Source organism: Tasmannia lanceolata, unplaced genomic scaffold (assembly GCF_043159265.1).
Source record: "Tasmannia lanceolata isolate RefF3 unplaced genomic scaffold, GAP_Taslan_0.1 ptg000007l, whole genome shotgun sequence".
NCBI lineage: Eukaryota > Viridiplantae > Streptophyta > Magnoliopsida > Canellales > Winteraceae > Tasmannia > Tasmannia lanceolata.
This window is the reverse complement of record NW_027518684.1, coordinates 15,256,483-15,279,932: the sequence shown is the minus strand read 5'-3', so window position 1 is coordinate 15,279,932 and position 23,450 is coordinate 15,256,483. Positions and strand designations below refer to the sequence as shown.

General features: G+C 38.7%; 2 protein-coding genes and 1 pseudogene across 3 annotated transcripts; all 3 read right to left on the bottom strand.

Annotated features, from left to right (window-relative positions):
- Positions 1–879: 879 nt before the first annotated feature.
- Positions 880–4,369, bottom strand: LOC143880620 (putative mediator of RNA polymerase II transcription subunit 26b; annotated as a pseudogene). The gene is made up of 9 exons (XR_013251766.1): positions 3,921–4,369; positions 3,317–3,385; positions 3,097–3,179; positions 2,123–2,175; positions 1,913–2,019; positions 1,748–1,793; positions 1,341–1,628; positions 1,128–1,218; positions 880–1,031 (listed from the first exon to the last, which is right to left on the bottom strand). The product of XR_013251766.1 is annotated as a putative mediator of RNA polymerase II transcription subunit 26b (transcript).
- Positions 4,370–5,826: 1,457 nt separating this feature from the next.
- LOC143880619 (putative mediator of RNA polymerase II transcription subunit 26b) lies at positions 5,827–8,655 on the bottom strand. The gene is made up of 4 exons (XM_077383604.1): positions 8,444–8,655; positions 8,156–8,399; positions 6,178–6,246; positions 5,827–6,042 (listed from the first exon to the last, which is right to left on the bottom strand). The coding sequence occupies exons 1-4, from the start codon at positions 8,653–8,655 to the stop codon at positions 5,827–5,829; spliced, it is 741 nt and encodes a 246-aa protein (XP_077239719.1).
- A 2,776-nt stretch (positions 8,656–11,431) lies between these two features.
- LOC143881040 (10 kDa chaperonin, mitochondrial-like) lies at positions 11,432–23,217 on the bottom strand. Its single transcript, XM_077384032.1, has 3 exons — positions 23,035–23,217; positions 16,093–16,259; positions 11,432–11,702 (listed from the first exon to the last, which is right to left on the bottom strand). Exons 1-3 carry the CDS (start codon positions 23,137–23,139, stop codon positions 11,654–11,656), a joined length of 321 nt encoding a protein of 106 aa, XP_077240147.1. The 5' UTR covers positions 23,140–23,217; the 3' UTR covers positions 11,432–11,653.
- Positions 23,218–23,450: the final 233 nt, after the last annotated feature.

Below are 23,450 nucleotides of genomic sequence, written 5' to 3'. Positions count from 1 at the left end.
TAAATAGAACATCACCATGTTCTTTGACTCATCCAACCCATTCATTCCATAGGACCAACATAGATAGGGTGCCCCTAAAAAATCTTCTCCATAGGATCATCCTAACCATTTGCTTTGTGAAGACACAAATGGACTCATTTTATAGCCGTCCATTTTATACCTCCACAAATCAAGGGTTAGCATGATCCTATGGAGATGATTTTTTCTGAACACCATATCTATGTTAGGTCCTGTAGAATCAATATTTAACATCACCCAAACAACAGTGGCACGTACCCTATTTCTACTCGACAGCTCAGATAAGCTATCTGAGGTATCCCTCAGATACATTCATCTATATGGGAGCGATGTATCTGAGGGATACCTTAGATAGCTTATCTTAGCTGTCGAGTATAAATAGGACATCACCCATCTTGTGTGTTATTCTCATACATATCTATGAGAATGTACTTGATCGCTAGTGCTATTCTGTACATATATATGATGAAAATTGGGTCTATTTTGTACATATATATACAAATAATATGATGTAAATTGCGTATATAAACAAGAAAAATTACATGGGTTTGTGTACAGGACTTTTGATTCATATATCTCAGTAACAAATCATTAACTTCAATTGGATCAACTATAGTTCATGTCGCGGTTTCAATCATTTACTACATACATAAATTTATCTAAATCTCAACCCATCGTTACAATGAGAGGAAAAAAAGTTCCGCAGTCCTGCTTCTCGTCCATTTTGATCAAGAGCAGAAGTCAACTTTTTCCTGGCAATAGTAGATTGTGTTAATTATCTAAAAGGCCAAGCATTAGCATAATTTTGATGTATGATTCAAATGGGTTCAAAGACATCGCACCTGAACTAGTTGCAGTAAGGTTTTCTTCCATTTTGAGCTTAGAAATGGAATGACACCCCATTTTCCAATGTCGAGTATGGGTATTGATTCTAGCGTGGGAGTTTATATGACCAAGTCCCTGCTGAGGAAGATCACCTTCGTCGATGACCTGTATTGCTCGTTTCTTCTTTGCTGTCACAAAAGAAATTACAATAGCTATTAAATCAATCCAAGACTCAAAGAGGTCCTGAATATAATAGGAGTCACATAAATCATAAGCCAACATACCATGCTCAGCTTTTTGGTACCCTTCTTGAAGTTTCCTCTTTGCAGCCTCGAGCTTCACTAGGATCGACGATTCGTCTGAATTCTTTGATTTCTGAAAACCAATGTGCAGAGGTCAGATGATTTGACACATGAAATAAAAAATTGTGTACTTGATCAGAATAAACAAATTTACATCCTAATAGTGACCAGATGGAGTTGCATTGTAATACTTACATCTTGAAAACTGCTAAGAGGCTTCTTTTGAACCAGAACCACGTCCAACTGTTGCGGTAACATTGTATCTCCCTTAGCTGTATTCTCCGTGCTAAGATTTGACAGTCTTCCTGGTTCAAAGTCAGTATTGGAGGGCTTGGTTTTCTTGTTTTCTCAGCTGATTCTTATCTCCCTTTGGTATGCTTGCCTCATGTAGATTCTGAAACTTCCTATTAGAAGTATGCGTTTTTGACGTGGTTTTCCTTGTGTTCTCATCATTCTTCTCAAATTCCTCACTGTTTTGAAGATCTGCCCAAAATGCCCAGCAAAATGATTAATTAAGACCTTGGAATTTAATAGGAAATAATCATCCAACATTAACTAGAGAGGGTTCAGAAAAGATGTCAAAAAAAAAAAAAAAAACTCACTTCCATCATCATCCATCCCATCGAAGAACTTTGGATTGGTACAGACCTGAAACACAATTGAAGAGGACAGTCAGTTTATCATTGTAGAGAAACAGAATAAAATGAAGTAGAATATTACTTTGCTTGGAAGGGGAAAATTAGTTTTTTGTATCAAACTTAATCTACCTGAGAGAGCTCTATGGAAGTCGTCAAGAAAGCCCCATCATCTAGAGGGGCAGAGGGGAGACCATCTTCATCCACAGCAGAAGGATTCACAGAATTTGACGAACCTCCTACATTCAATAATTTTAAGTCCACTAAGTATGCCAGTGGTATGCAATTTCAGAACTCCAAGAAATATTCATAACTTGTACAACACAAATAAAGAATTCCTACCTGTAATAGCTTCCGTAGCGTTAACCCATTCATCGACCATCTTCTTCCACCCACTGCAATACACAATAAATAGTTTAGACTGTAAGTATTGGCTGACAATTACAAAAAGAACAATATGTTTTGAGATTAAATTACAGAAAATTCAATCAGTCCATCAAACTATAGGTCACTACTAAAGAAATCTGAAGTGCTCTACGTACCCTAATGGCTAATCCATCCATGAAAAATAATATTTGAACATGGCATATAAACTATTTGAAGATAACTAAAAATTGCTATGAATACAAGCTCCATGGCTTAGAGGTTAGAGCTAGGAACTCCATGCCTTGACCTGTGGCTAGGGTTGCAACTCGGGTCGTGCGGGTCGGGTTTTCCAAAACCCTACCCAACCCGAGAAATTATCTCGGGTTGAGTCTAATTTTTTATGGGAAAACCCAAGATTCAAACACCCGACTCTCCCCGAGATAGTTTCTCTTGTCGGGTCAGGTTGGATTTATATTTTTTAGCATGGATAATGACTCATTTAAAAAATTGTAGAAAACAACAAATTTTCACACCAAAAATCTCTAAATTTATAGATTTAAGAAAAAAAATATTTTTTCACAACACAAACATGATCACCTAAATGAAAACATCTATATCAATATATTAGAAAATGATTTGTAGGTCATTCAAGAGATATTTAAGAAAGTCATTATACACCTATATGAGTCGGGTGTATAAAGAAGAAAATGGATATGCTAATCCATTTCATAAATATGATGGAAAATAAACCACTTAGAAAATGCCATCAATAAACACAAAAGAAATAAGGGAGGGTCTGTTATGGGTCTTCTCCCTTACTATAACTATCACATATGATATCTAACTACTAAAGAATATTTTAACCAACACAAATAAAAAAAATCAAAATAAGCCCGCAAGCAAGCACTAAAGATGTCAATGAATTTCTAGCAATGCAAAAGAAAACATACTTGATAAGAACACGCACAAGCTGGCGAATCTTCTCTGTCCCACGCTTCCGGAAAATGTTAACAGCCTTCCCAATCTCCGTTTCCTAAGAGAAAATGGTAAATTTTCAATAAACAATTTAACTTTGCAAATCACCATGAACTAGAAACTGATCTGCACATACTCATGCTTTTCCAAACTTAATTATAAAATAAGATCAACAAGAAAAGATCTAAATCGAACCTTCAAAATTTCCACAGATAGCTCCATCAACTGAAGCCTCGTCAACGACTCAAACAGTACACCATCAGACTGTAAACAACAACAAAGAAAGAAACTCTAATCAAAATCAAATCACATAAAAGTGGGAAATGAGCAATCCTATCTGATAACACCACCTCTATAAATAATATATAAATCATACATCATTTAAAATCATTACTGAAAAAAAAAAACTCATAATTTAAACACACAAGAGAAGGTATTAATCAAACACCATTAGTAATATAAAGGAAACAACAATATCTTATCATAATATCCCCACAATAAAAACAATAATTAAATAACCTTGCACAAAATCTTTCTGAAAATCCTACAAATATAAATCTCCCAAACAAGAAATTTCTCATCAGATCAACTGTAATCATGTAACAACTCACATATATCATATTATATATTATTTTCTTCTCATCTAATCAACTGTATATAACCCAGCAATGAATCAAAGAATTCATAGTCAATCATGTATTCTAATAAAATCATCACCAAATTAAGAGCTACTAATAGAAGCAACATAAGAAATAGACACAAACATATACAAATGGGCACAAGAGAATTAGAGATCAACCTCATCCTGACTATTGCTAAGAACCTCTTTAATCCTCAGAACCTCCCCAACAATTTGACCCTTGTCTTCAATCTCCGCAATCAGTGCATCCACCTCCTCGTAGATGCAATTGATCGATTGATCATCAAACCCCTCGGTCGAGCTACTAATCACTTTGCTCACCTTCCCATCAGACACAGCTCCCTCAAAACCACCATCAACACCAAAACCACCCTTAAACTCACCATAATTCTCTTCTGGACCTACCGGATCGACATGATCGCAACCAAAACCATGAGTAATTCGACATGAGTAGAGCTTCTCGGCAATTCTATCTCTACGTGTTTGGAACTCCTTTGGACAATCAGATGCCTCGACAAGGATCGCGAACTCGATCACATCAAAGATATCTGATTTGCAGCGCCGAAGAATATTCGCCAGTAATCAAGAGTATCGAACTTCGTATCCATGTCAATAGACACTTAGACAGTGATGCCTCAAGATTGAATTCTGGCAAAAACTAATCAATGCCTAAGTGAACGATCCAAACTATCAGACAATCCCCCAAGAGATGTTTGGAGAGTATTTTTCCCTATTGGATTGTAGCCAAAAAAAACCCTTTAGCAACCGACCCACAAGGAAAATATTAATATTTTCACGGTTCTGATCGAAAATAGAAACTGGGTTTTACTAGAACTGAGATGGTTTTTTAGAATGCCGATCGGAAAATGTCAAAAAAAAAAAAACCCAGTAAATTTAGTATCTCTCTATCTCCACTTTATAATTCAGGAGAAGGGAATGAATAATGAATACCTTGGGGGACTGAAAATAGAAGGTTTGATTAGTTTTGGCTGCTTTTATATACCAATGGAGATAAATGTCTTAGACATTCACGCATGCATGTTTCCTTTTTGGTAAAAATAGATATTGCCTGTAATGACAAAAATACCCTTATCAGTTCGTTAAGAAAAATTTGACGCTGTAGTGTATTTATGACTACCCTTCTACACTTGAGGGGGCTGTCCCAAGTAAAAAAAGGGTGTGAATACGCCTCTAATTTGGAAAATGATATATTATGTCTGCGTGGGGCCTACTAACTTGGATGATCTAAATCGTTCATTTGTTCCATGAATCATCTCCATAGGATAATCCTAACCATCCGATATATCTAGTGTAAAATGGGATAACACAGAAAATTCAAAAAACAAATCATACATTCATACCAACCTCCACGAATCAGAGGGTTAAGATCATAGATTTTTAGGGCACAGCCTTTCTACTTAGAGGGCCAAGAAATTAAAATCAGATAGTTACTATGGATATGCATCAAAATCTACTCCCATCGGGGGTGACTTCAATAATTTGCACATGGTGGGGGCGTAAAGTCCCCGAATTTTTTAAAAAGTATAGTGGGGCCCACTTCATAGGATGATCCAAACCTCTCATTTACTAGGCCATGATGTAAATAGGCTGCACCTTGAAAATATTTTCATAGAATTGATCCTAACCCTATGATCTGTAGAGGGACTGCACATTATTGGAACCACTGTAGATCGGAGGGTTAGGATCATCCTATGGAGACTATCTATTTACGTTGTGGCCCGATAAATTAGCGTTTAATTTGGGTCATCCTATGAAGTGGGTCCCACTGCATGCTTTGAAAAAATATTTGACTTAATGCCCACACACCATATAATATCTCTGTACATCTATTTTATTGTAAAGTATAAACATTTAATTAGTTTGAACCCACAACATCACTACCAGTTATGTTTTTTTTTTTACTAAAATGGCTGCATTTAGTTACATGCAACTGAGATATCATCTAATTTCACATTTTTTGTGAGTGTTAACTGCTAGTTTATCTTCCTCCCTCCCTCTGCTAAGCACATCACTGATCATCATGATTAACACCAAAATGAAGGTATTAACCGACAAAAGAAAATGAAGGTATCCAATTACTAAGTGAAGGTATTAACCGACAAAAGAAAATCGAAATGAATATGCAAGCAAGAGGTAAAGATTTCAATGAATTTCCAGCAATGCAAAAGAAAACATACTCAATAAGAACGCGGGCAAGCTGACGAATCCTCTTTGACCGACACTTGCAAAAGTTATTAACAGCCTTGCCAATCTCCGTTTCCTGAGAGAAAATGGTAAATTTCCAATGAAAACTCAGCTTTGCACATCACCATTAATTTGAAATTGCATGCATAAATTCATGCTTTTTGAAACTTAATTATAAAATAATTTCAATAAGAAAAGATCCAATTCGAACCTTCAAAATTTCCACAAACAGCGTCATCAACTGAAGTCTCCTGAAAGACCCAAACAGTACATCATCGGACTGTAAACAACAACAAAGAAAGAAACTCCAATCAAAATCAAATCCCAGAGAAGTAAAAAAGTAATAATAATAAAAAAGAGCAATACTATCTACTAACACCTATAAATAATATATTAATCAAACATCAATTAAAATCATTACTAAAAAACCTTATAATCCAAACACATGAGAAGGTAAGATAGAATCAAAAATGAATATAATCCAAATAACATCTGCAGATGAGTGTAGCGGAGATGCGAATGCTTAGATGGATGTGCGGCCACACAAGGTTAGATAGAATTAAAAATGAAAACATCTATAAAAAGGTGGGGGTGGCAGTGGCACCAATTGAGGAGAAGATGAGAGAGCACCGCTTAAGATGGTTTGGATATATCCAACGTAGGCCTGTGGATACTCCGATGAGAAGAGGCGACTCGTGCCAAATTGATGGAGTAAAAAGAGGTAGGGGCAGACCGAAAACAACTTGGGTAGAAACAGTGAGGAAATACTTGATAGCTTGGAACATAACAGAGAACATGACCTTGGATAGGATAAAATGATTAGAGCCGGGTAGATTCCTTCCACCTTCTTCATGAAATTTTTTCTAAAGGATTCATTTAGCCGACCCCAACTAGTTTGGGACAAAGGCTTTGTTGAGTTGAATTGAGTTGTATACACTGTTACTACTTTATATAAAGGAAATAGTATCTAATCCTAACATCTCCATAAACGAGAAAACAGATTGAATAACACTGCAGAAAACAGATCTTAAAATCATACAAATATAAACCCCCAAATTAAACAAGAAATTTTTCATCAGATCAACTATAATCAAGTAACAACTCACATAATTCATATTATATATAATTTTCTTTTCAATTAAACAACTATATATATATGGTGAGCATACTCAATCGAGTAGATAAGCTTATCTACTCGGTTGGGTTAAAAACAGTGGGGGCCCACATTTTTTGGGTGATCCAAACCATTCATTTGAAAGGCCCTTACCTAGATAAGGTGTCCACAAAAAATCAGCCCCATAGGATCATCCAAATGTGGAGGGAAAAATGGGAAAAACACAGTTTGTCCACAAATCTGCCCATTTTTTCCTCCACTGTTGGATGGGTTAGGATGATCCTATGAGGCTGATTTCTTATGGACACCCTATCTAGGTAAGGGCCTTTCAAATGAATGGTTTGGATCACCCAAAAAATATGAGCCCCCACTGTTTTTAACCCGACCAAGTAGATAAGCTTATCTACTCGACTAAGTACACTCACATTTCCCTATATATATATATATATATATATATATATAGAGAGAGAGAGAGAGAGAAGTGTAGCTACACATACGTGTAGCTAACTTAGCTACACCGACGCATTAAAATACAGTGGGCCCCACATTGTTTTGGTGATGCAAACCATTCATTTGATGGGCCCTCACATAGATAGGGTGTGCCTAAAAAATCAGCTCCATAGGATCATCCCAACCCTATGATTTGTTGAGGCAAAAATGGACGTGTAAAAACCTTCACAAATCTGTCCATTTTTGCCTCCATAGTTTGAAGGGTTGGGATCATCCAATGGAGCTGATTTTTTGGGCACACCCTATCACTGTGAGGGCTTATCAACTTAGCTACACCGCCGGCTTAAAATACAGTGGGCCCACATTGTTTGGGTGATCCAAACCATTCATTTGATTGGCCCTCACATAGATAGGGTGTCCACCAAAAATCAGCTCCATAGGATCACCCCAACCCTACGATTTGTGGAGGCAAAAATGAACGTGTAAAAACCTTCACAAATTTGTCCATTTTTGCCTCCACAGTTTGAAGGGTTGGGATGATCCTATATATATAACCAAGCAACAAATCAGAGAATTTATAGTCAATTATATATTCTAATAAAATGATCACCAAAGCGCTACTAACAGAACCAACATAAGAAATAGACACAAATATATACAAATGGGCAAAAGGGAATTGGAGATCAACCTCATCCTGATTATTGCTAAGAATCTCTTTGATCCTCAAAACCTCCCCAACAATCTGACCCATGTCTTCAATCTCCTCGCAGATGGAATTGATCAACTGATGATCAAACGCAATGTCACTGCCCTCGGTCGGTCTACTATTCACTTCGCTTGTCTTCCCACCAAACACAGCTCCCTCAAAACTACCATCAATACCAAAACCACCCTTAAACACAGCATTATCCACTTCTGAAACTGCTGGCTTGACGTGATCGCAGCCAAAACTCTGATCTGAAATGGGTAGAGCTTCTCGGCAATTCTATCTCTCCGCATTCGGAACTCCTTTGGATAATCAGATGCCGCGACAGTAATCACAAACTCGATCACATCAAAGATATCTGATTTTGCAGCGCCGAAGAATATCCACCAGTAATCAAGAGTATCGGACTTCATATCCATGTCTAGTGTCGCTAGATAGTGATGCTTCAAGATTGAATTCTGGCCAAAAAGATCCAATGCCTTAGCAAACAATTAATCATCCAAACTACTATTAATGTTTTGATCGGAGCAAGACAATCCACAAAGAGATGTAGCAAAATAACTGCTGCACTCCAATTGGATTGCGGCGAGAAAAGGCTCCAATCAGTTTTGATGGGAGCATCCAAATGAGTATTTTGAAAACACCTTTATAATGAAAAAACTGCATGCGATGTACGTGTAATCTTTAAGTTTATTTTATTTAGAAGGTTGGGAGTCATCCTATTTCTTTTACGTAGGAGTTGGTGTTAAAGTATGAAAGATCTAATAACACCTTCTCTAACGGCTTAAGCTTATGGAATAATTGGTAGTTTAACATGGTATCAGCAAAAGTCCACATGCAACGACCAAACCAAAAAGAGGGGCCACATGTGCCATGTGTAGGTTAACCCTAAAAAAGAGGTGCCACATGTGAGGGGGAGTGTTAAAGTATAAAAGATTTAGGGGCTGTTTGGATACACGGATTTTACAATCTTGGATTTCCTCAAAATTGTACATGGGAGATGAGAGAAGAAAGAGACCAGCCGTCGTTTTCTGATTTCTCGCCCTTCTTCCTGACAGCAAGAGATCAGGAGATCGTCCCATTTTCTAGGTTATAAAAATCTCAAGATGGGGGAGAGATTTCTAAAACCTAGATTTCTTACTTGAAATTCAAGAAACACTGTTAGGATAGCATACAACAGCCTGATCATGAACCCTCTTTTACACTATTTTCAAACTAAAACCTGGATTCTAAAAACCTGGATATGCCGATTTTAGAATTCAAGTTTTAGTTTGAAAATAGTGTAAAATAGGGTTCATGATCAGGCTGTTTTATGCTATCCTGGCAGCGTTTCTTGGATTTTAGGTAAGAAATCCAGGTTTTAGAAATATTTCCCGCGTCCTGAGATTTCTAAAACCTGGAAACATGGGACAGTCGCCTGCTCTCTTGCTGTCGGAAAAAAGTGCTAGAAATAAAAAAACAACGGCTGGTCTCTTTCTTCTCTCATCTCCCATCTACAATTTTGAGGAAATTCAAGATTCTAAAATCCGTGTATCCAAACTGCTCCTTAATAACACCTTCTCCAACGGCTTAAGCTTATAGAGTAATTGGTAGTTTAACAGTTGGTTTGATTTAGAAGCTTTGGGAGTAATTCTAACCTTTTGTTTTTGTAAGTGTAAGAACACAATTACACTGCTAAATTTGGTTGAAGACGATGATAGTAGTATAGAGGGACTCCACCGATAAAGTTTAAGTTGTAACAAAAATAATATTTAGAATAACTCCTAAATCTCCTTACAAACCAAACCAACTCTAGGAATAGAATGAGTCTCAACTCAACTCTCCTAAATAAAGCATCCTCTAAACAATCGACCCAAAAGAAAAATATTAATATTTTCAAGGTTCTGATCGAAAATCCAAAATGGGTCTCACCGGAACCGAGATGGGTTTCTTGAATTTGGATGGTTAAAAAGGCCAAAAAAAAAAAAAAAAAAAAAAAAAAAAAAACTCTAGATCTCTACTAGTCTAATTGAGAAGATGGGAATATGAATGAATAGGTTTGAAACTGAAAAGGACGTAAGAAGGAGGAGAATGGAAGACGTGAAAACAGGTTTGATCAGTGGCCCACAACTCTATTTGGAATATTATAAGGTGATTTAAACAAGTGGGTTTCCTAAAATTAGCTTCTAAAGAGAGTTTATCAGATCCCTGATGGTGTGTTAACACAAGGCTCCTAAGAAGTTTACTAGTTAACGCGGAATTGCCAAAAAGATAGGGGAGTTTTAATGCTAAAAGATGGTGCCTTGCTCATTACAAAACCAGTTTAGCCATAACTTCCAAAGTTAGGACAAGGCTTAAAAACCACCTCCAACATGAATAGTTGGTGGGCCCAATAATTGTTATGTTTAAATATTTGAACAAGGTAGGCCCCACCTATACTTAATCTCTCTCCTATCTTTTAGCAGGGCCCAATAATGAATAGTTTGATCTTTGAAGAAGGTGTACACCACAAAAATGTATTTTTCTAAAAAAATCACTTCGGCTTACTTTGTTGGAAGATCCAAACCGTTCATTTGTTGCGACTCAACATATAAATAGGCCATCCTGTGGGCCCGAGTGATTTGTTTTAAAAAAAACACTTGTTACGATGTAAGGGGCCCAAGGAGAGAGAGAGAGAGAGAGAGAGAGATTTATCTCCATGCATATGATTTTTATTTTTTTTGGAATTTGTTACTATGATGGGGCCCATCAAGAAGGAAAGTTCAGTTACATGGATACTTTAAAACAGGAGAAATTATATTTTGTGGGCGTTGGGCCCACTTACTTGGATGATCTAAACCATTCATCTGTTCATCCCCACCATAGATAGGCTGCTGTCTCCTGACTCTTCTCATAAGGGATGATCCTAACCCTCCAATGCATCTGCTGTAAAAGCGACATCAGAGAAAGTTGAGATCATCGGGTGAATAAGATTTTTGGGCACGGCCTATCTACTGAAAGGGCCAACAAATGAACGATTTAGATGATTCATGGAGATTGGGCCCACAATCTGGTAGTTAATTTGATGGGCCACCATTAATCCGGTGTTGAGCCAAGCAGAGATCGGATCCTCATCTATCAAAAGCCTATATAACAAATCAAAAGCCTATAAAATTGAAATCCATTTTGAATCATAAATAATAATAATAAAAAGATGACAGGAAAAATATGCAATCATCCCCAAAGAAGAGTATAGATGAATTAACTCAGGCGGTTTCTTACTGTCACGAGAAAGTTTTTTTAATAATAGCATACCATGCACCCAATGCAGCACCACAAGTACAAACTACAGCAGATACTCTATACTCTATGCAGACTAAAATTGCCTCGGTAAGAAAGCAAGAAGAAGAAACATTCGCATTTTAATGTTTGAACCTAATAGGCAGCAGGTTCAATGTATCAGTAGTGCAGAGTTCCGAGTATATCATCATCTTTGTAAAGATGATACCTGAAACATACAGAAACATAGGTCAGCATGGCTATTAGAAGAAACAAAATAGCTTATCATTTTTCTTCTACCATAGAATTATTACATACTATTCAATAAGGATAGAATGTCAACTTTCAAAGCAATTCTAGCTATCCAGGTGCCTTTTTTAAGTTTTTATATACCATAAATTTTGGGGAGTGATAAATCGACCCCCATGTATTTCTTTCTCTCTCTAACCAAGAGGAGAGAGAGAGAGAGACATAGGGGGTCGATTTATCACTGGCCAAAATTTTTCTTTATAATTGAAAATGTATATGAAGATGCCTTTTGTAAACAATCACTGCTAGGCTCCTAGATAAGTGATGAGACAAAGCGATCTTAGGTGGCAGGAGATTCAAAGAAGAAATTCTTTGGAAGAAAAGAGAGTGGGATTCTGTTATGCAAATGAAGCTGAGGCAAGGGGACTCCTCTTTGGCCTCAAATGGTACGTAGCGAATAATATGGGACCACTGATTGTGGAAGGGGATTCGTCCAATGTCATTGCTCGGATTACTCATAGGTGACGATCTGCTAATTCAACAGCGGATGGTCTGGCCAAGGTGGGAGTCTCACGACTGGTTGCTATCATTCACTGCCCTGATCCATAAGGGGATTCGCTTCCTTTTTCCACCAATGTTTGGTGTCTTGTATACAGGTTCTCTTTGTTGAAATGGGACCACTTGTCCCCACCTGTATTTACTTTGTTCCTGCAACAAAATCGTTAATTCTCAAGAGAGAGAGAGAGAGAGAGAGAGAGAGAGACCTCTTCCTTGGAAGTTCTTGGGATGTTAGTAAATGTGGCATCATCAATGGTGTGGAAAAGGTTTTAAATTTGTGTTTGATTTTGGTCAAAACAGAAATTTGGTTTCGGTGGAAATTTCAGTGGAAAACTTGCAAAATCACGGAAACGTATGAAAACATATGCACGTGATGAAATTTTAAGATGAAACTTTGGGAAATGCTAGAATAAGCACAAATATATACTTAGAAACATCACATAAGCAAGAAAGCCATCCATAATCACCTAGTGACATGCGTTGTTGGCTTGTTGCACATGTCCAGAACAGTAAAGTCAATAAAGAAGCACAATGTAATGAAAAATAAGAAAGTAATGACCAGTCTCCCCTCCAAGGACCCAAACTCTATGTTAATACCAACGAGTTACGAGTTATTATCGGTCCCATGCCAATCTGACATCCCATGCATAAGATACGGTTACTTTGCAGTGTAGTTCAATGATGTCGCGTACAAAATATCATTCCAAAAATTGATGAAATGAAATGAAATGAAATGCAAATCATAACATCTTTCCATTATTTTGTCATTCTGACCATTTCAATCAAATTTAAGGAATTTCAGTCAAATTTCGAGAATTTCAACGGAAATAATGATGCGGAAAAAATTCATTGGGATTTCATTTCGGTGGGGATGGAAACGAAAACATTTAGTGTGGTTTGAAAGAAGGTTTCGGTAAGAATCCGACATCTACATTTGTGGAAGTAGGAAATCAGTTTTTTCTTTTCCAAGCAGTTCATGGTGGGGCTTCAGATAAAAGCCCTACCCTACTTTCATCTTCCGAAGAGCAAAATGATCTAGAGGCAGCCTAGTTTTGTGGAAGATTATGGCAGAAGGGAGGTGCTTTATTAGCAAACCAATGGAGATGGGTTGTGAAGATTGTTTGTGTCTGGTCTATGTCTTGGTGTATGGAAGGGGAAGTTGTTGATGGTGTGGTTATGGGACCCTCTACCCTTATTGAGGAAGTGGACGCTTATTGAGATTTTTTGAGTGTGCTTGAGGGACTTTTGGTCCTTCGCTGCTTGAGGTTTTTTCCTCCGTTAATCTCTATTTTTGCTAGGGTAAAAGGGCACATGAAATGTTTTTTTATGAAATGTTTTTTATGAGCTTCTCGATGAAGATACTCTCGGTTTGGTGAAGTTGGTAATTGGGGGGGTATGTAAACTTTCTTTGAAGTTTCTGTAGGTTTTTTGGCATAAGAACATGTTCTATGCCCCCTAGTTTCTTGTAACGATTTCAGTATATAAATAGATTGTCACTTTTCAAAAAAAACCCTGTTGTTGATAAAACTGGTAGGCTCTGCCACATCATTGTGGCCTCACCAACAACAACATTTAGGAGTACTAGCAGAATATAAATCTCCAAACAGTACGGGAGGGGGCTGTTGAGCTAGATGCTTGGCAAAAGCCTTAGTTGTTGAGAGAATCAGACATACTGGAGCTAAATAACTTCCAAGCTAGTTGGCATAGAGGTGCTAAAAATAATGTAATTACCAAGGCCATTAAAGATGTATCTCCCCTTGTCGGACTGGTCTAAAGGTTGTTGAATAGCTGTAAATTGAGCGCATAACGGTTTCTTATTGTTTAGATAATTTTTGTGTTGATAGGATCCCTTTCTTACAATTCTGAATTTCCAATTGCAGTTGCTTGACGCATGCCTCAGACTATTGTGATAGAGAATTTTCACGACGCATGCCTCTAAGTATTGTTGAATACTAGTAAATCGAGTTATTCTGAATTTCCCGTTCTTACAATTCTGATACTATCGCTTGCTCGTTTCTAGTTTCTCCTTTATCTATTTTTTTCACCGCATTTTCCACTTTTGTTTCACATTTTGTGTCCCAAATTTATTCCGCAGTCTAGCAACTATGGTACAACCAAGTGGTTCACACTTCGCACCATTCGTTGTAATGTCTATCATCAAGGAATGAAGACACCCCTGATAAATGGTAAGGGAGCCTCTAGACTGTTAGATGCATTACATTTAAATAAGGGTATTTTGGTAAATTTACTTAACATAGACATATATATACACACACAGACTAGTGAGGAGGAGACATCTCTCAAACTCACATTTCTCGCATTCTCCTTCTCTCTCAACATGTAACAGAGCCCTAGGACCACCATTGGAAGAACCCCTCTTCCTCTATTGCTGCCACACCCAAACCTTTCAGGCCCCGCAACCTCACCCTCTTCTTCTCCTCCCTCCATTGCTGCCCCTCTTCACTCTCATTTTTTTGGGTTTTTCTCCAACTCCACCCTAGATTTGGCTGCACCCCTACAATCCCCCCCACGCCAAACCCAACTGCCCCCCTCCCACCTCCATATTTAAGAGTTTTCTAAAAACCCCACCCTACCCTTAGCCGTACCCCCCTCCCAACTATCTTCTCTTCTTCAAACCCTACCCAACCACGCCTCTCACCCATCCTTTTTTAAGCCCTTTTTCCTTTTTACCAAACCCTAAACCTAAATCAACCCTAGCCTCTCTCTCTCTCTCTCTCTCTCTCTCTCTCTCTCTCTCTCTCTCTCTCTCTCTCTCTCTCTCTCTCTCTCTCACACACACACACACACACACACACACACACACACTTTTTTGGGTTTTCTTACACCCTGGTCTTCTATATCTCTCTCCTTCATGGCCTAAACAATCTCTTTCGTCTCTTCATTGTTGTTTTTGCAGCTCCGATCCCGTATGATGGTCTCTTTCCTCATTGCTTCTCGTGGTTCTATGTATATTTCATATTTGTGGTCTATGTTACGGAGCCGCGTCATTGTGTGTGGGCCCGTGTGTTGATCGCCCTTCTTCGTTGTTCATTTGCCTTTGCTGTGGTCATTAGTTGTCCTTTATTTTTGTCATCATGGATCCTCCAGCCTCTGCCCCCTCTTCTAGTTCTTCTTCTTCGGTGGAGGCTCCTTTCCAACAAATGACCTCCATCAAATTTGATGGGCCAAATTACTCTCCTTGGTGTATGGCTGTTGAGACCTATCTGCTGGCGCATGGTAAAGTTGATTTCATTGGAAGTGACCCCCCTCCAAGGATCCCTCATATGCTAAGTAGCACCAGGATGATGCACTGATCAGGACTCTAGTATGGAATCAACATAAATTTATAGTTGCAACAGGTTTTTGTCATCATCCCAATAGTAAGCTTTTTATTGAAAACACAACATTACATTTAATTGACCTATTAAAATTCAGAATACGTTGCCTGATATAACCATATTATCATGTATATAAGTATTAAATTTTTTAATTGATTCAGATTTATTTCTGAATTAATGAGTCTTTTTCTTTGAGGTCTTCCAAATTTAGCACTCAGTGCCCCCACAGATTCAGACATCCGTACGTGTACCCACACAGTATAGCAGAAACATATTAGATAGACGAAAACTATATGGGTCAGAAGATTGCCAGCATTTTGTACAATTGTTAGTAAACATCCAATCAAACCAACAAATATGTTAGATAGGAGGAACCTATATCAGTCAAAAGATTGTAAGCCTTATGAATAAGCCTTTTAAGTCAAATATCAAACATAGCAAGAGATTTTACAAAGAAAATAAAAGAATGCTTACTCTTTATCACCCAACTTTACTTCACTCCGTACATATTCAGGTAAAAGAACAGAGTCTCCTTCCTTAAAAGTAACAGGAATAGGATTCCCATCTCTATCACGAGCACCAGGACCCACCGCCACAACTTTTCCAGTGTTCAACTCCACCTCAATTTTTTTAGAGTTCGACTGAATGAAGCACAGGAAAAAATAAGAATCATATGAAAACCAGATATATTTGGTAAAACAATAAGCGAAACATTTTAAAGTTTCATTTGAAGCCCAAGTAAGAAACTCCTCTTCAAACAGAAACCCAACCAGAAACTAATGAGTTTTACTGGAAAAAAGGACTAGCTCTGGGAATGAATTCAGTATTTCTGAAACAATGAATTTGGGTTGTTGTTCCATCAAAGAGCGATGAGTAGGGGGATTGGGTTCCTAACTCATCCAAGTTCAAACAGACCCCTAATCTTCTTGCATAAATAAAGTCTGCATCGGTAGCAGCACATGAAAGTGATGCACAAGATGAATATTCAGCTTCTGCTCACTCAAGAGATGCATTCGAAAGAAATATTCTCAAAGTGATTTTGAAGGAATTTTACCAAAGCAGAGAATCACGAAATAAACTCCCAAAAAGAATCATTGATATTCTCAAAAGGATTTCAAAAGAATTTTACCAAAATAAACTTCCGACGAGAATTATTATACATACATATGTTCTCAAATACCCAGATTCAAGAACAGTACAGTCATATATTCTCAAATGGCCAATATCAAAGAAGAAGAAAGGAAGAATAAAATACTTAAATATTGAGCTTCTCTTCACAAAAGCCACCACAATGACCAGACTTCACTTCTCTTCATCCAAATTTGTTGCAAGTACTCAAAATACAAAAGACAGGAAAAAAAAACAATTAGGGGCCGTTTGGATAAGCAGATTTTAGAATCCAGGTTTTTAGTTTGAAAACAGTGTAAAAGATGGTATGAATAAAGTTGCTGGATGCTGTCCTGGCAGCGTTTCTTGGATTTTAAGCAAGAAAATCAGGTTTTAAAAATCTTTCCTACATCCTATGATTTCCTCTTCTTCTCTTGTCTCTATAGAAGAAAGCCCAACTGATGGAAAGGGTGGAGAAACCTCCATCCACCACATGGCAAGACCAAGCTTAACACATGGTCAAAATAGAATGGAAAGTGATGCCTCATCATAGCATACAATCTTGCACAGATGAATAATCTTTCCATTCTACCATCATTGATTGCCCAACAGCCGTTACAATCTATTTACAGAAACTTCCAGACAACTGCTGACCATTATTACTACATTTGGAGACATGCCTAATCCTTTCATTCAATTACCATTGATTTCTCAAGACATGGCTGCAATCAATTCCCATTGACTTGCAACTTACTGTTTTTGTCTTGATACATTGCCTTTTATTGTATATTGTGTAATCTTTGTAATCTTTGATTGAAGATTGTGTAATATCTGAACTGCATATAAATATACGTGCAGTCAATGTATACAGACACGGTGAAATAATAAAGAGAGAGAGAGAGTCTTCTTCATTCTTTGTCCCTTGAAACTCTTTATGGTATCAGAGCCATTCTCTGCTCTTTGTATTTCTCCTTCATCCTCTTCAATGGCATCCCAATCCTCATTGCTTACTGCTGCAAAGTACCCATATCCCTCCACCCTAAACATCGGAAACTTTGTTTCCCTTAGACTTACACAAAACAACTTCCTTCTCTGGAAAACCCAATTCATGGGTCTAATCGAGAGCCAAGAAATGAATGGCTTCATTGATGGAAGCTATCCTATGCCCGACAAATTGATCTCAATCTCCTCTGCTGAAGTTGCAGGGGAGAAACAATTTGTTGAAAATCCAGAATACAGCTTATGGAGACGATCCGATCGACTACTCCGTGGTTGGATTGCTGGAACTTTATCTGAAGAAGTTCTAGGCCTAATAGTGGGCCTTGACACCTCCATCGAGGTATGGAGAACTCTTCTCGACTCGTTTGCTCTAGAGTCTCAAGAGAGAGAGCTGTACTTGACTAACTGCCTACAATGTCACTCTTTGGAAGGGAAAACAATGGCAGAATACATTCGTGGGTTCAAGGAAATCTGCGATGATTTGGCTACCATAGGACAACCACTAGGCGATCGACAAAAGGTTTTTGGGCTTCTCAAAGGACTGGGCTCGAGTTATGAGTCATTCACGACCACTATGCTCAAACCCCCTATCCCTTCATACAAAGAACTTGTCCCTCTACTCCAAAGCCATGAGATGATGAGAAGCATTCACTCAGAGAAATCCCATTATGGTGCAAATCAGCATGGGGCCTTTACAGTCCAACGTACTCAAGGATACAATGGACCCAAAAATAATCGGCGTGGTAGAGGTGGACAACACAATTTCAACTCCAAAGGGCGTGGATTCTCTCCGGCTAACTACAAGCCGCAACATGGAAACGATCCTCCAAGGCGTAACCCCACCCTGAACAAACTCCATGATCAAGCACCTCAAAAGGAGAAAGAAGCTCCTGTGGTTTGTCAAATTTGCAACAAAAATAATCATACAGCCATCCGTTGTTATCAGCGATTCAATCAGACTTATCAGCCCGAAGATATGACACAAGCTCTTGCTGCCATGTCTTTATCTGATGCTCAAGATCATTCCTGGTTTCCAGATACGGGTGCATCTCAGCATATGACAGCCGACACTGGTAAGCTTGATCACTTTAGACCTTATCTTGGTTCTGATAAAATAATGGTTGGCAATGGTGATATTTTGAACATCACTCACATTGGAAAGACTTCCTTGCAAACAAATGCCAAAAAGGAGATTGAGTTGCATGATGTCTTAGTTGTGCCTGAAATTAAAAAGGATTTAATATCAGTGAGCCAACTAACCTCACAATTTCCTTGTGTTTTTGAATTTTCTTCCGATGGTTTTGTTATAAAGCACAGGAAATCTCAGAGGGTGATTGCCTCGGGCAGTAGATCTGGAGGGCTATACGTCTTGGAACCAAAGCACAATAAAGCCTTCTTCTCCAATAGATTTCGAGCAGTCAATGACGAAGTGTGGCATCAACGGCTTGGGCATCCAAATGAGCGTGTGGTGGAGTTTCTCAAGAAAAATAAGTCTATTATTAGTAAAAATAATAAGGTCATTAGCCATATTTGTGATCATTGCCAGTTGGCTAAGTCTTGTCGGTTACCATTTCTTTCAGTTACTGAACATTCTAATGAACCACTTTCTAAAATCCATTGTGATTTGTGGGGGCCATCTCCTGTCTTATCTTTTCAAAAATTCAAGTATTATGTCATTTTTGTGGATGAATGCACCCGCTATACCTGGTATTTTCCATTGAGAAAAAAATCAGAATTCTTCATTTGCTTTGTGAAATTTCACAAGCTTTTAAGGAATCAGTTTGACAATAATATAAAGACCTTTCAATCCGATGGTGGTGGTGAATTTTCCAACGCTAGTTTCCTTCATTACTTGGAAGATAATGGTATTAAACACCAAATCTCTACCCCACGAACACCTGAGCAAAACGGAATGGCTGAGCGCAAACATAGAAATATTACAGAATTGGGGTTAACTATGTTGTTTCACAGTGGGACCCCTAAGAGATTTTGGGTGGAAGCATTTGGGACTGCTACGTGGCTAATTAATAGACAACCAACACGAGTTCTTAATATGGTGAGCCCTTTCGAGAAGCTAATGAAGCGAAAACCCGACTATGGGTCACTACGAGTTTTTGGTTCCCGATGCTTTCCGTACTTACGAGACTATACTAAAAACAAGTTTGATCCAAGATCTCTACCATGCATCTTTTTAGGATATAGTGAATTCTACAAGGGCTATCGATGCTTTTACCCTCCCACCGGGCGTGTGTATCTATCTCGACATGTGGTCTTTGATGAAACCACCTTTCCCTTTAAACACCCAGGTTCTCTCTTCTCTTCTTGTGATGCTGATAATGAATTAACCACCTTTCATGAATGGTTTTCAGGGACCAGTGAGACATCCAATCCTAGCACTATGGATCGGAATGATAGTGTCCAATCATCGGCCTGCCCCCAATTGTATCCAACCACTCCTTCAGATGAGCCACGTACTCCCAACTCAACTCCAACTCAATTTGAACCCACCGTTGAGCCCATGAGTCCAACAGGCCCCCCACCATTGTCTAGCCCACATGATTCAGGGTCATCTTCTCATCCAACACCGTTAGAAGACCATCCTGGCTCAGGTCTATCGTTTGCTGAGCCTACCTCATCATTACACCACATGGGCCCACTTGGTTCTCCTAATCCTACTACCCACTCAATGACCACCCGATCTAAGTCTGGTATCTTCAAACCTAACCCAAAATACCGTTCTCCTTCTTTTGCCCTTCTTACCCATGATATTCCATCTGAACCAAGGAGTACAAAGACGGCACTTCGTCATCCGGGTTGGTATGCGGCCATGAAAGAAGAAATCGCTGCCCTCCATGCAAATTCCACATGGGACCTTGTTCCTCGCTGTCCCACCATGAATGTTGTGGGTTGTAAATGGATCTACAAGACAAAGCTCCGCTCTGATGGCTCCCTTGAGCGCTTAAAAGCACGCTTAGTCGCAAAAGGGTTTACTCAAATTCCCGGTGTTGATTTTCTTGAAACATTCTCTCCTGTTGTTAAGCCTGCTACTATTCGGATTGTTCTCACTATTGCTCTTACCCGACATTGGGATATCCGCCAATTGGATGTCACAAATGCCTTCTTACATGGACACCTCTCTGAACTTGTGTTCATGGATCAGCCACCTGGGTTCCACGATGTTACAAAGCCCGATTATGTATGTAAACTCAATCGGGCCCTCTATGGGCTTCGACAAGCACCGCGAGCCTGGTTTGATCGGTTCAGCAACTTTCTCCTCGCCTCTGGGTTTCGTTGCAGTACCGCAGACTCCTCTTTATTTACTTACCATGGTTCTCGTGGTACGATGCTACTTCTCTTGTATGTCGACGACATTATTCTCACTGGCGACTCCTCTGACTTTTTACATTATATGATTTCTGTGTTAAGTCGTGAATTTGCCATGAAGGACCTGGGTTACCTTCACTACTTCTTAGGCATCGAAGTTCATCGCTTCTCCGGTGGATTATTTCTTAACCAATTGAAGTATGCCACTGAGCTTTTGGATCGAGCTCAAATGAAAGGTTGTAAACCTATATCTACGCCAATGGTGGCCAAACCTCGGGAACATGCGGGTAGCACTATCCCCTTCTCTGATCCTCAATTCTATCGAAGCATTGTTGGTGGCCTCCAATATCTCACATTCACTCGGCCGGACATTTGCTTTAGCGTGAACTATGTTTGCCAATATATGCACAATCCCTCGGTACATCACTTCCAGTTGGTCAAGAGAATTCTCCGATATGTCAGTGGCACGCGCGACTTTGGACTTCGGATTCTTTCTCATAGTACTCTTGACCTTTATGCCTACTCGGATGCAGATTGGGGAGGCTGCACTCTTACACGGCGTTCTACCACCGGTTATTGCACCTTTTTGGGTGCTAATTGTATTTCTTGGAGTGCAAAGAAACAATGCACCGTGGCTCGCTCTAGTGCCGAAGCGGAATACCGGGCCCTAGCATCTACCGCTGCCGAACTGACGTGGTTATCATTCATATTACGTGACATTGGGCTTTACCTCTCTCGACCGCCCATCCTATTCTGTGATAATATCTCAGCTCTCCACCTCACAATTAATCCTGTATTTCATGCTCGCACAAAGCATATTGAAATTGATTATCACTTTGTGCGAGAGAAAGTTGCTCTTGGATCTCTTATCACCAAATTTGTGGCTTCGGATCGTCAAGTTGCTGATACGCTAACCAAACCGCTCACTCGGAATAAATTTGAAGCTTTACGTGTCAAACTAGGCCTATGGCCATCTCCACGGCCCAGTTTGAGGGGGAGTATAGAAGAAAGCCCAACTGATGGAAAGGGTGGAGAAACCTCCATCCACCACATGGCAAGACCAAGCTTAACACATGGTCAAAATAGAATGGAAAGTGATGCCTCATCATAGCATACAATCTTGCACAGATGAATAATCTTTCCATTCTACCATCATTGATTGCCCAACAGCCGTTACAATCTATTTACAGAAACTTCCAGACAACTGCTGACCATTATTACTACATTTGGAGACATGCCTAATCCTTTCATTCAATTACCATTGATTTCTCAAGACATGGCTGCAATCAATTCCCATTGACTTGCAACTTACTGTTTTTGTCTTGATACATTGCCTTTTATTGTATATTGTGTAATCTTTGTAATCTTTGATTGAAGATTGTGTAATATCTGAACTGCATATAAATATACGTGCAGTCAATGTATACAGACATGGTGAAATAATAAAGAGAGAGAGAGAGTCTTCTTCATTCTTTGTCCCTTGAAACTCTTTAGTCTCTAACCCTCTTTTACACTGTTTTCAGACTAAAAACCTGGATTCTAAAATCCGTGTATCCAAACGGCCCCTTACTGTTTTTGAGTTCCAAATCATAACTCTCAACACACATCTTCTTATAAGCATGCACCAAAAAAAAAAAAAAAACCAAAACCCCAATAAATAAATAAAAGCAACCAGACAAATAAAAAATAAAGAGAAAGGCTCATAACAAGAAATCTCAGGAACCCATTCATCCATGAAAAAAAAAGGCAATTTTTTTTTAAAAACACTGACTAATAGTTTACACAGAACAGAACCCAGAAGCAGAACAATTGAGACAAGAATGTTAAGATATAACAAAATTAATCAAAGTGAAATAAGAATCCCCTTCTTTAAGAAGAAGAACTGGTTGGGCCATTTCTACCATATTCAACCAACCAAAACAATCAAGGAAGGAACAATCAAGAAAGCTAAAACTCTAAAAGAGGGAATTGAAAATAGGATTTTACTTTGCTGGTTATCTCAGGGAGCAAAATGCCTGCACTGGTTTTCGATGGAGGAACAATCTTTTCCACCAAAACCCAGTTCAGGGCAGGGATCAATCGTTTCGCCATGAGAGGGAAATAATACTAAAAGCCTCCAACGAGTAAACTGTTGTCTGTTCTATATGGGTATGAGGGTTTTGCTGAATAGGGTTTAAGAAGAGGGTTTATGTGTAGTAAATTACACAAATATCCCTAGGTTTTGAGGGTTTTGGAGGTGGGGGGGGAAGTTTACTGTTATTGGCACTAACTACCAGGTTTCGATAGTTGCACTCTCATCTTCTCTTTTATTATTTAAACAGCTGTCAAAAGTTATTCTTACAGTTACCAAAAAGCTCCAAGCCAATTAAAACAGAAAAGACAATCTGAGCTTGTGCAATTTG

Excerpts from the sequence above, each read along its gene's own strand:
- LOC143880619 (XM_077383604.1), bottom strand. The coding sequence starts at position 8,655 with ATGGATATGAAGTCCGATACTCTTGATTACTGGTGGATATTCTTCGGC. Across the intron at positions 8,400-8,443 it reads TCAAGCCAGCAGTTTCAGAA|TTTTGAGGGAGCTGTGTTTG; the intron begins GTGGATAATGCT and ends TATTGATGGTAG. Across the intron at positions 6,043-6,177 it reads TGTTTGTGGAAATTTTGAAG|GAAACGGAGATTGGCAAGGC; the intron begins GTTCGAATTGGA and ends ATTTTCTCTCAG.
- LOC143881040 (XM_077384032.1), bottom strand. The coding sequence starts at position 23,139 with ATGGCGAAACGATTGATCCCTGCCCTGAACTGGGTTTTGGTGGAAAAG. Across the intron at positions 16,260-23,034 it reads TCCCTGAGATAACCAGCAAA|TCGAACTCTAAAAAAATTGA; the intron begins GTAAAATCCTAT and ends TGCTTCATTCAG. Across the intron at positions 11,703-16,092 it reads GTAAAGTTGGGTGATAAAGA|GTATCATCTTTACAAAGATG; the intron begins GTAAGCATTCTT and ends TGTATGTTTCAG.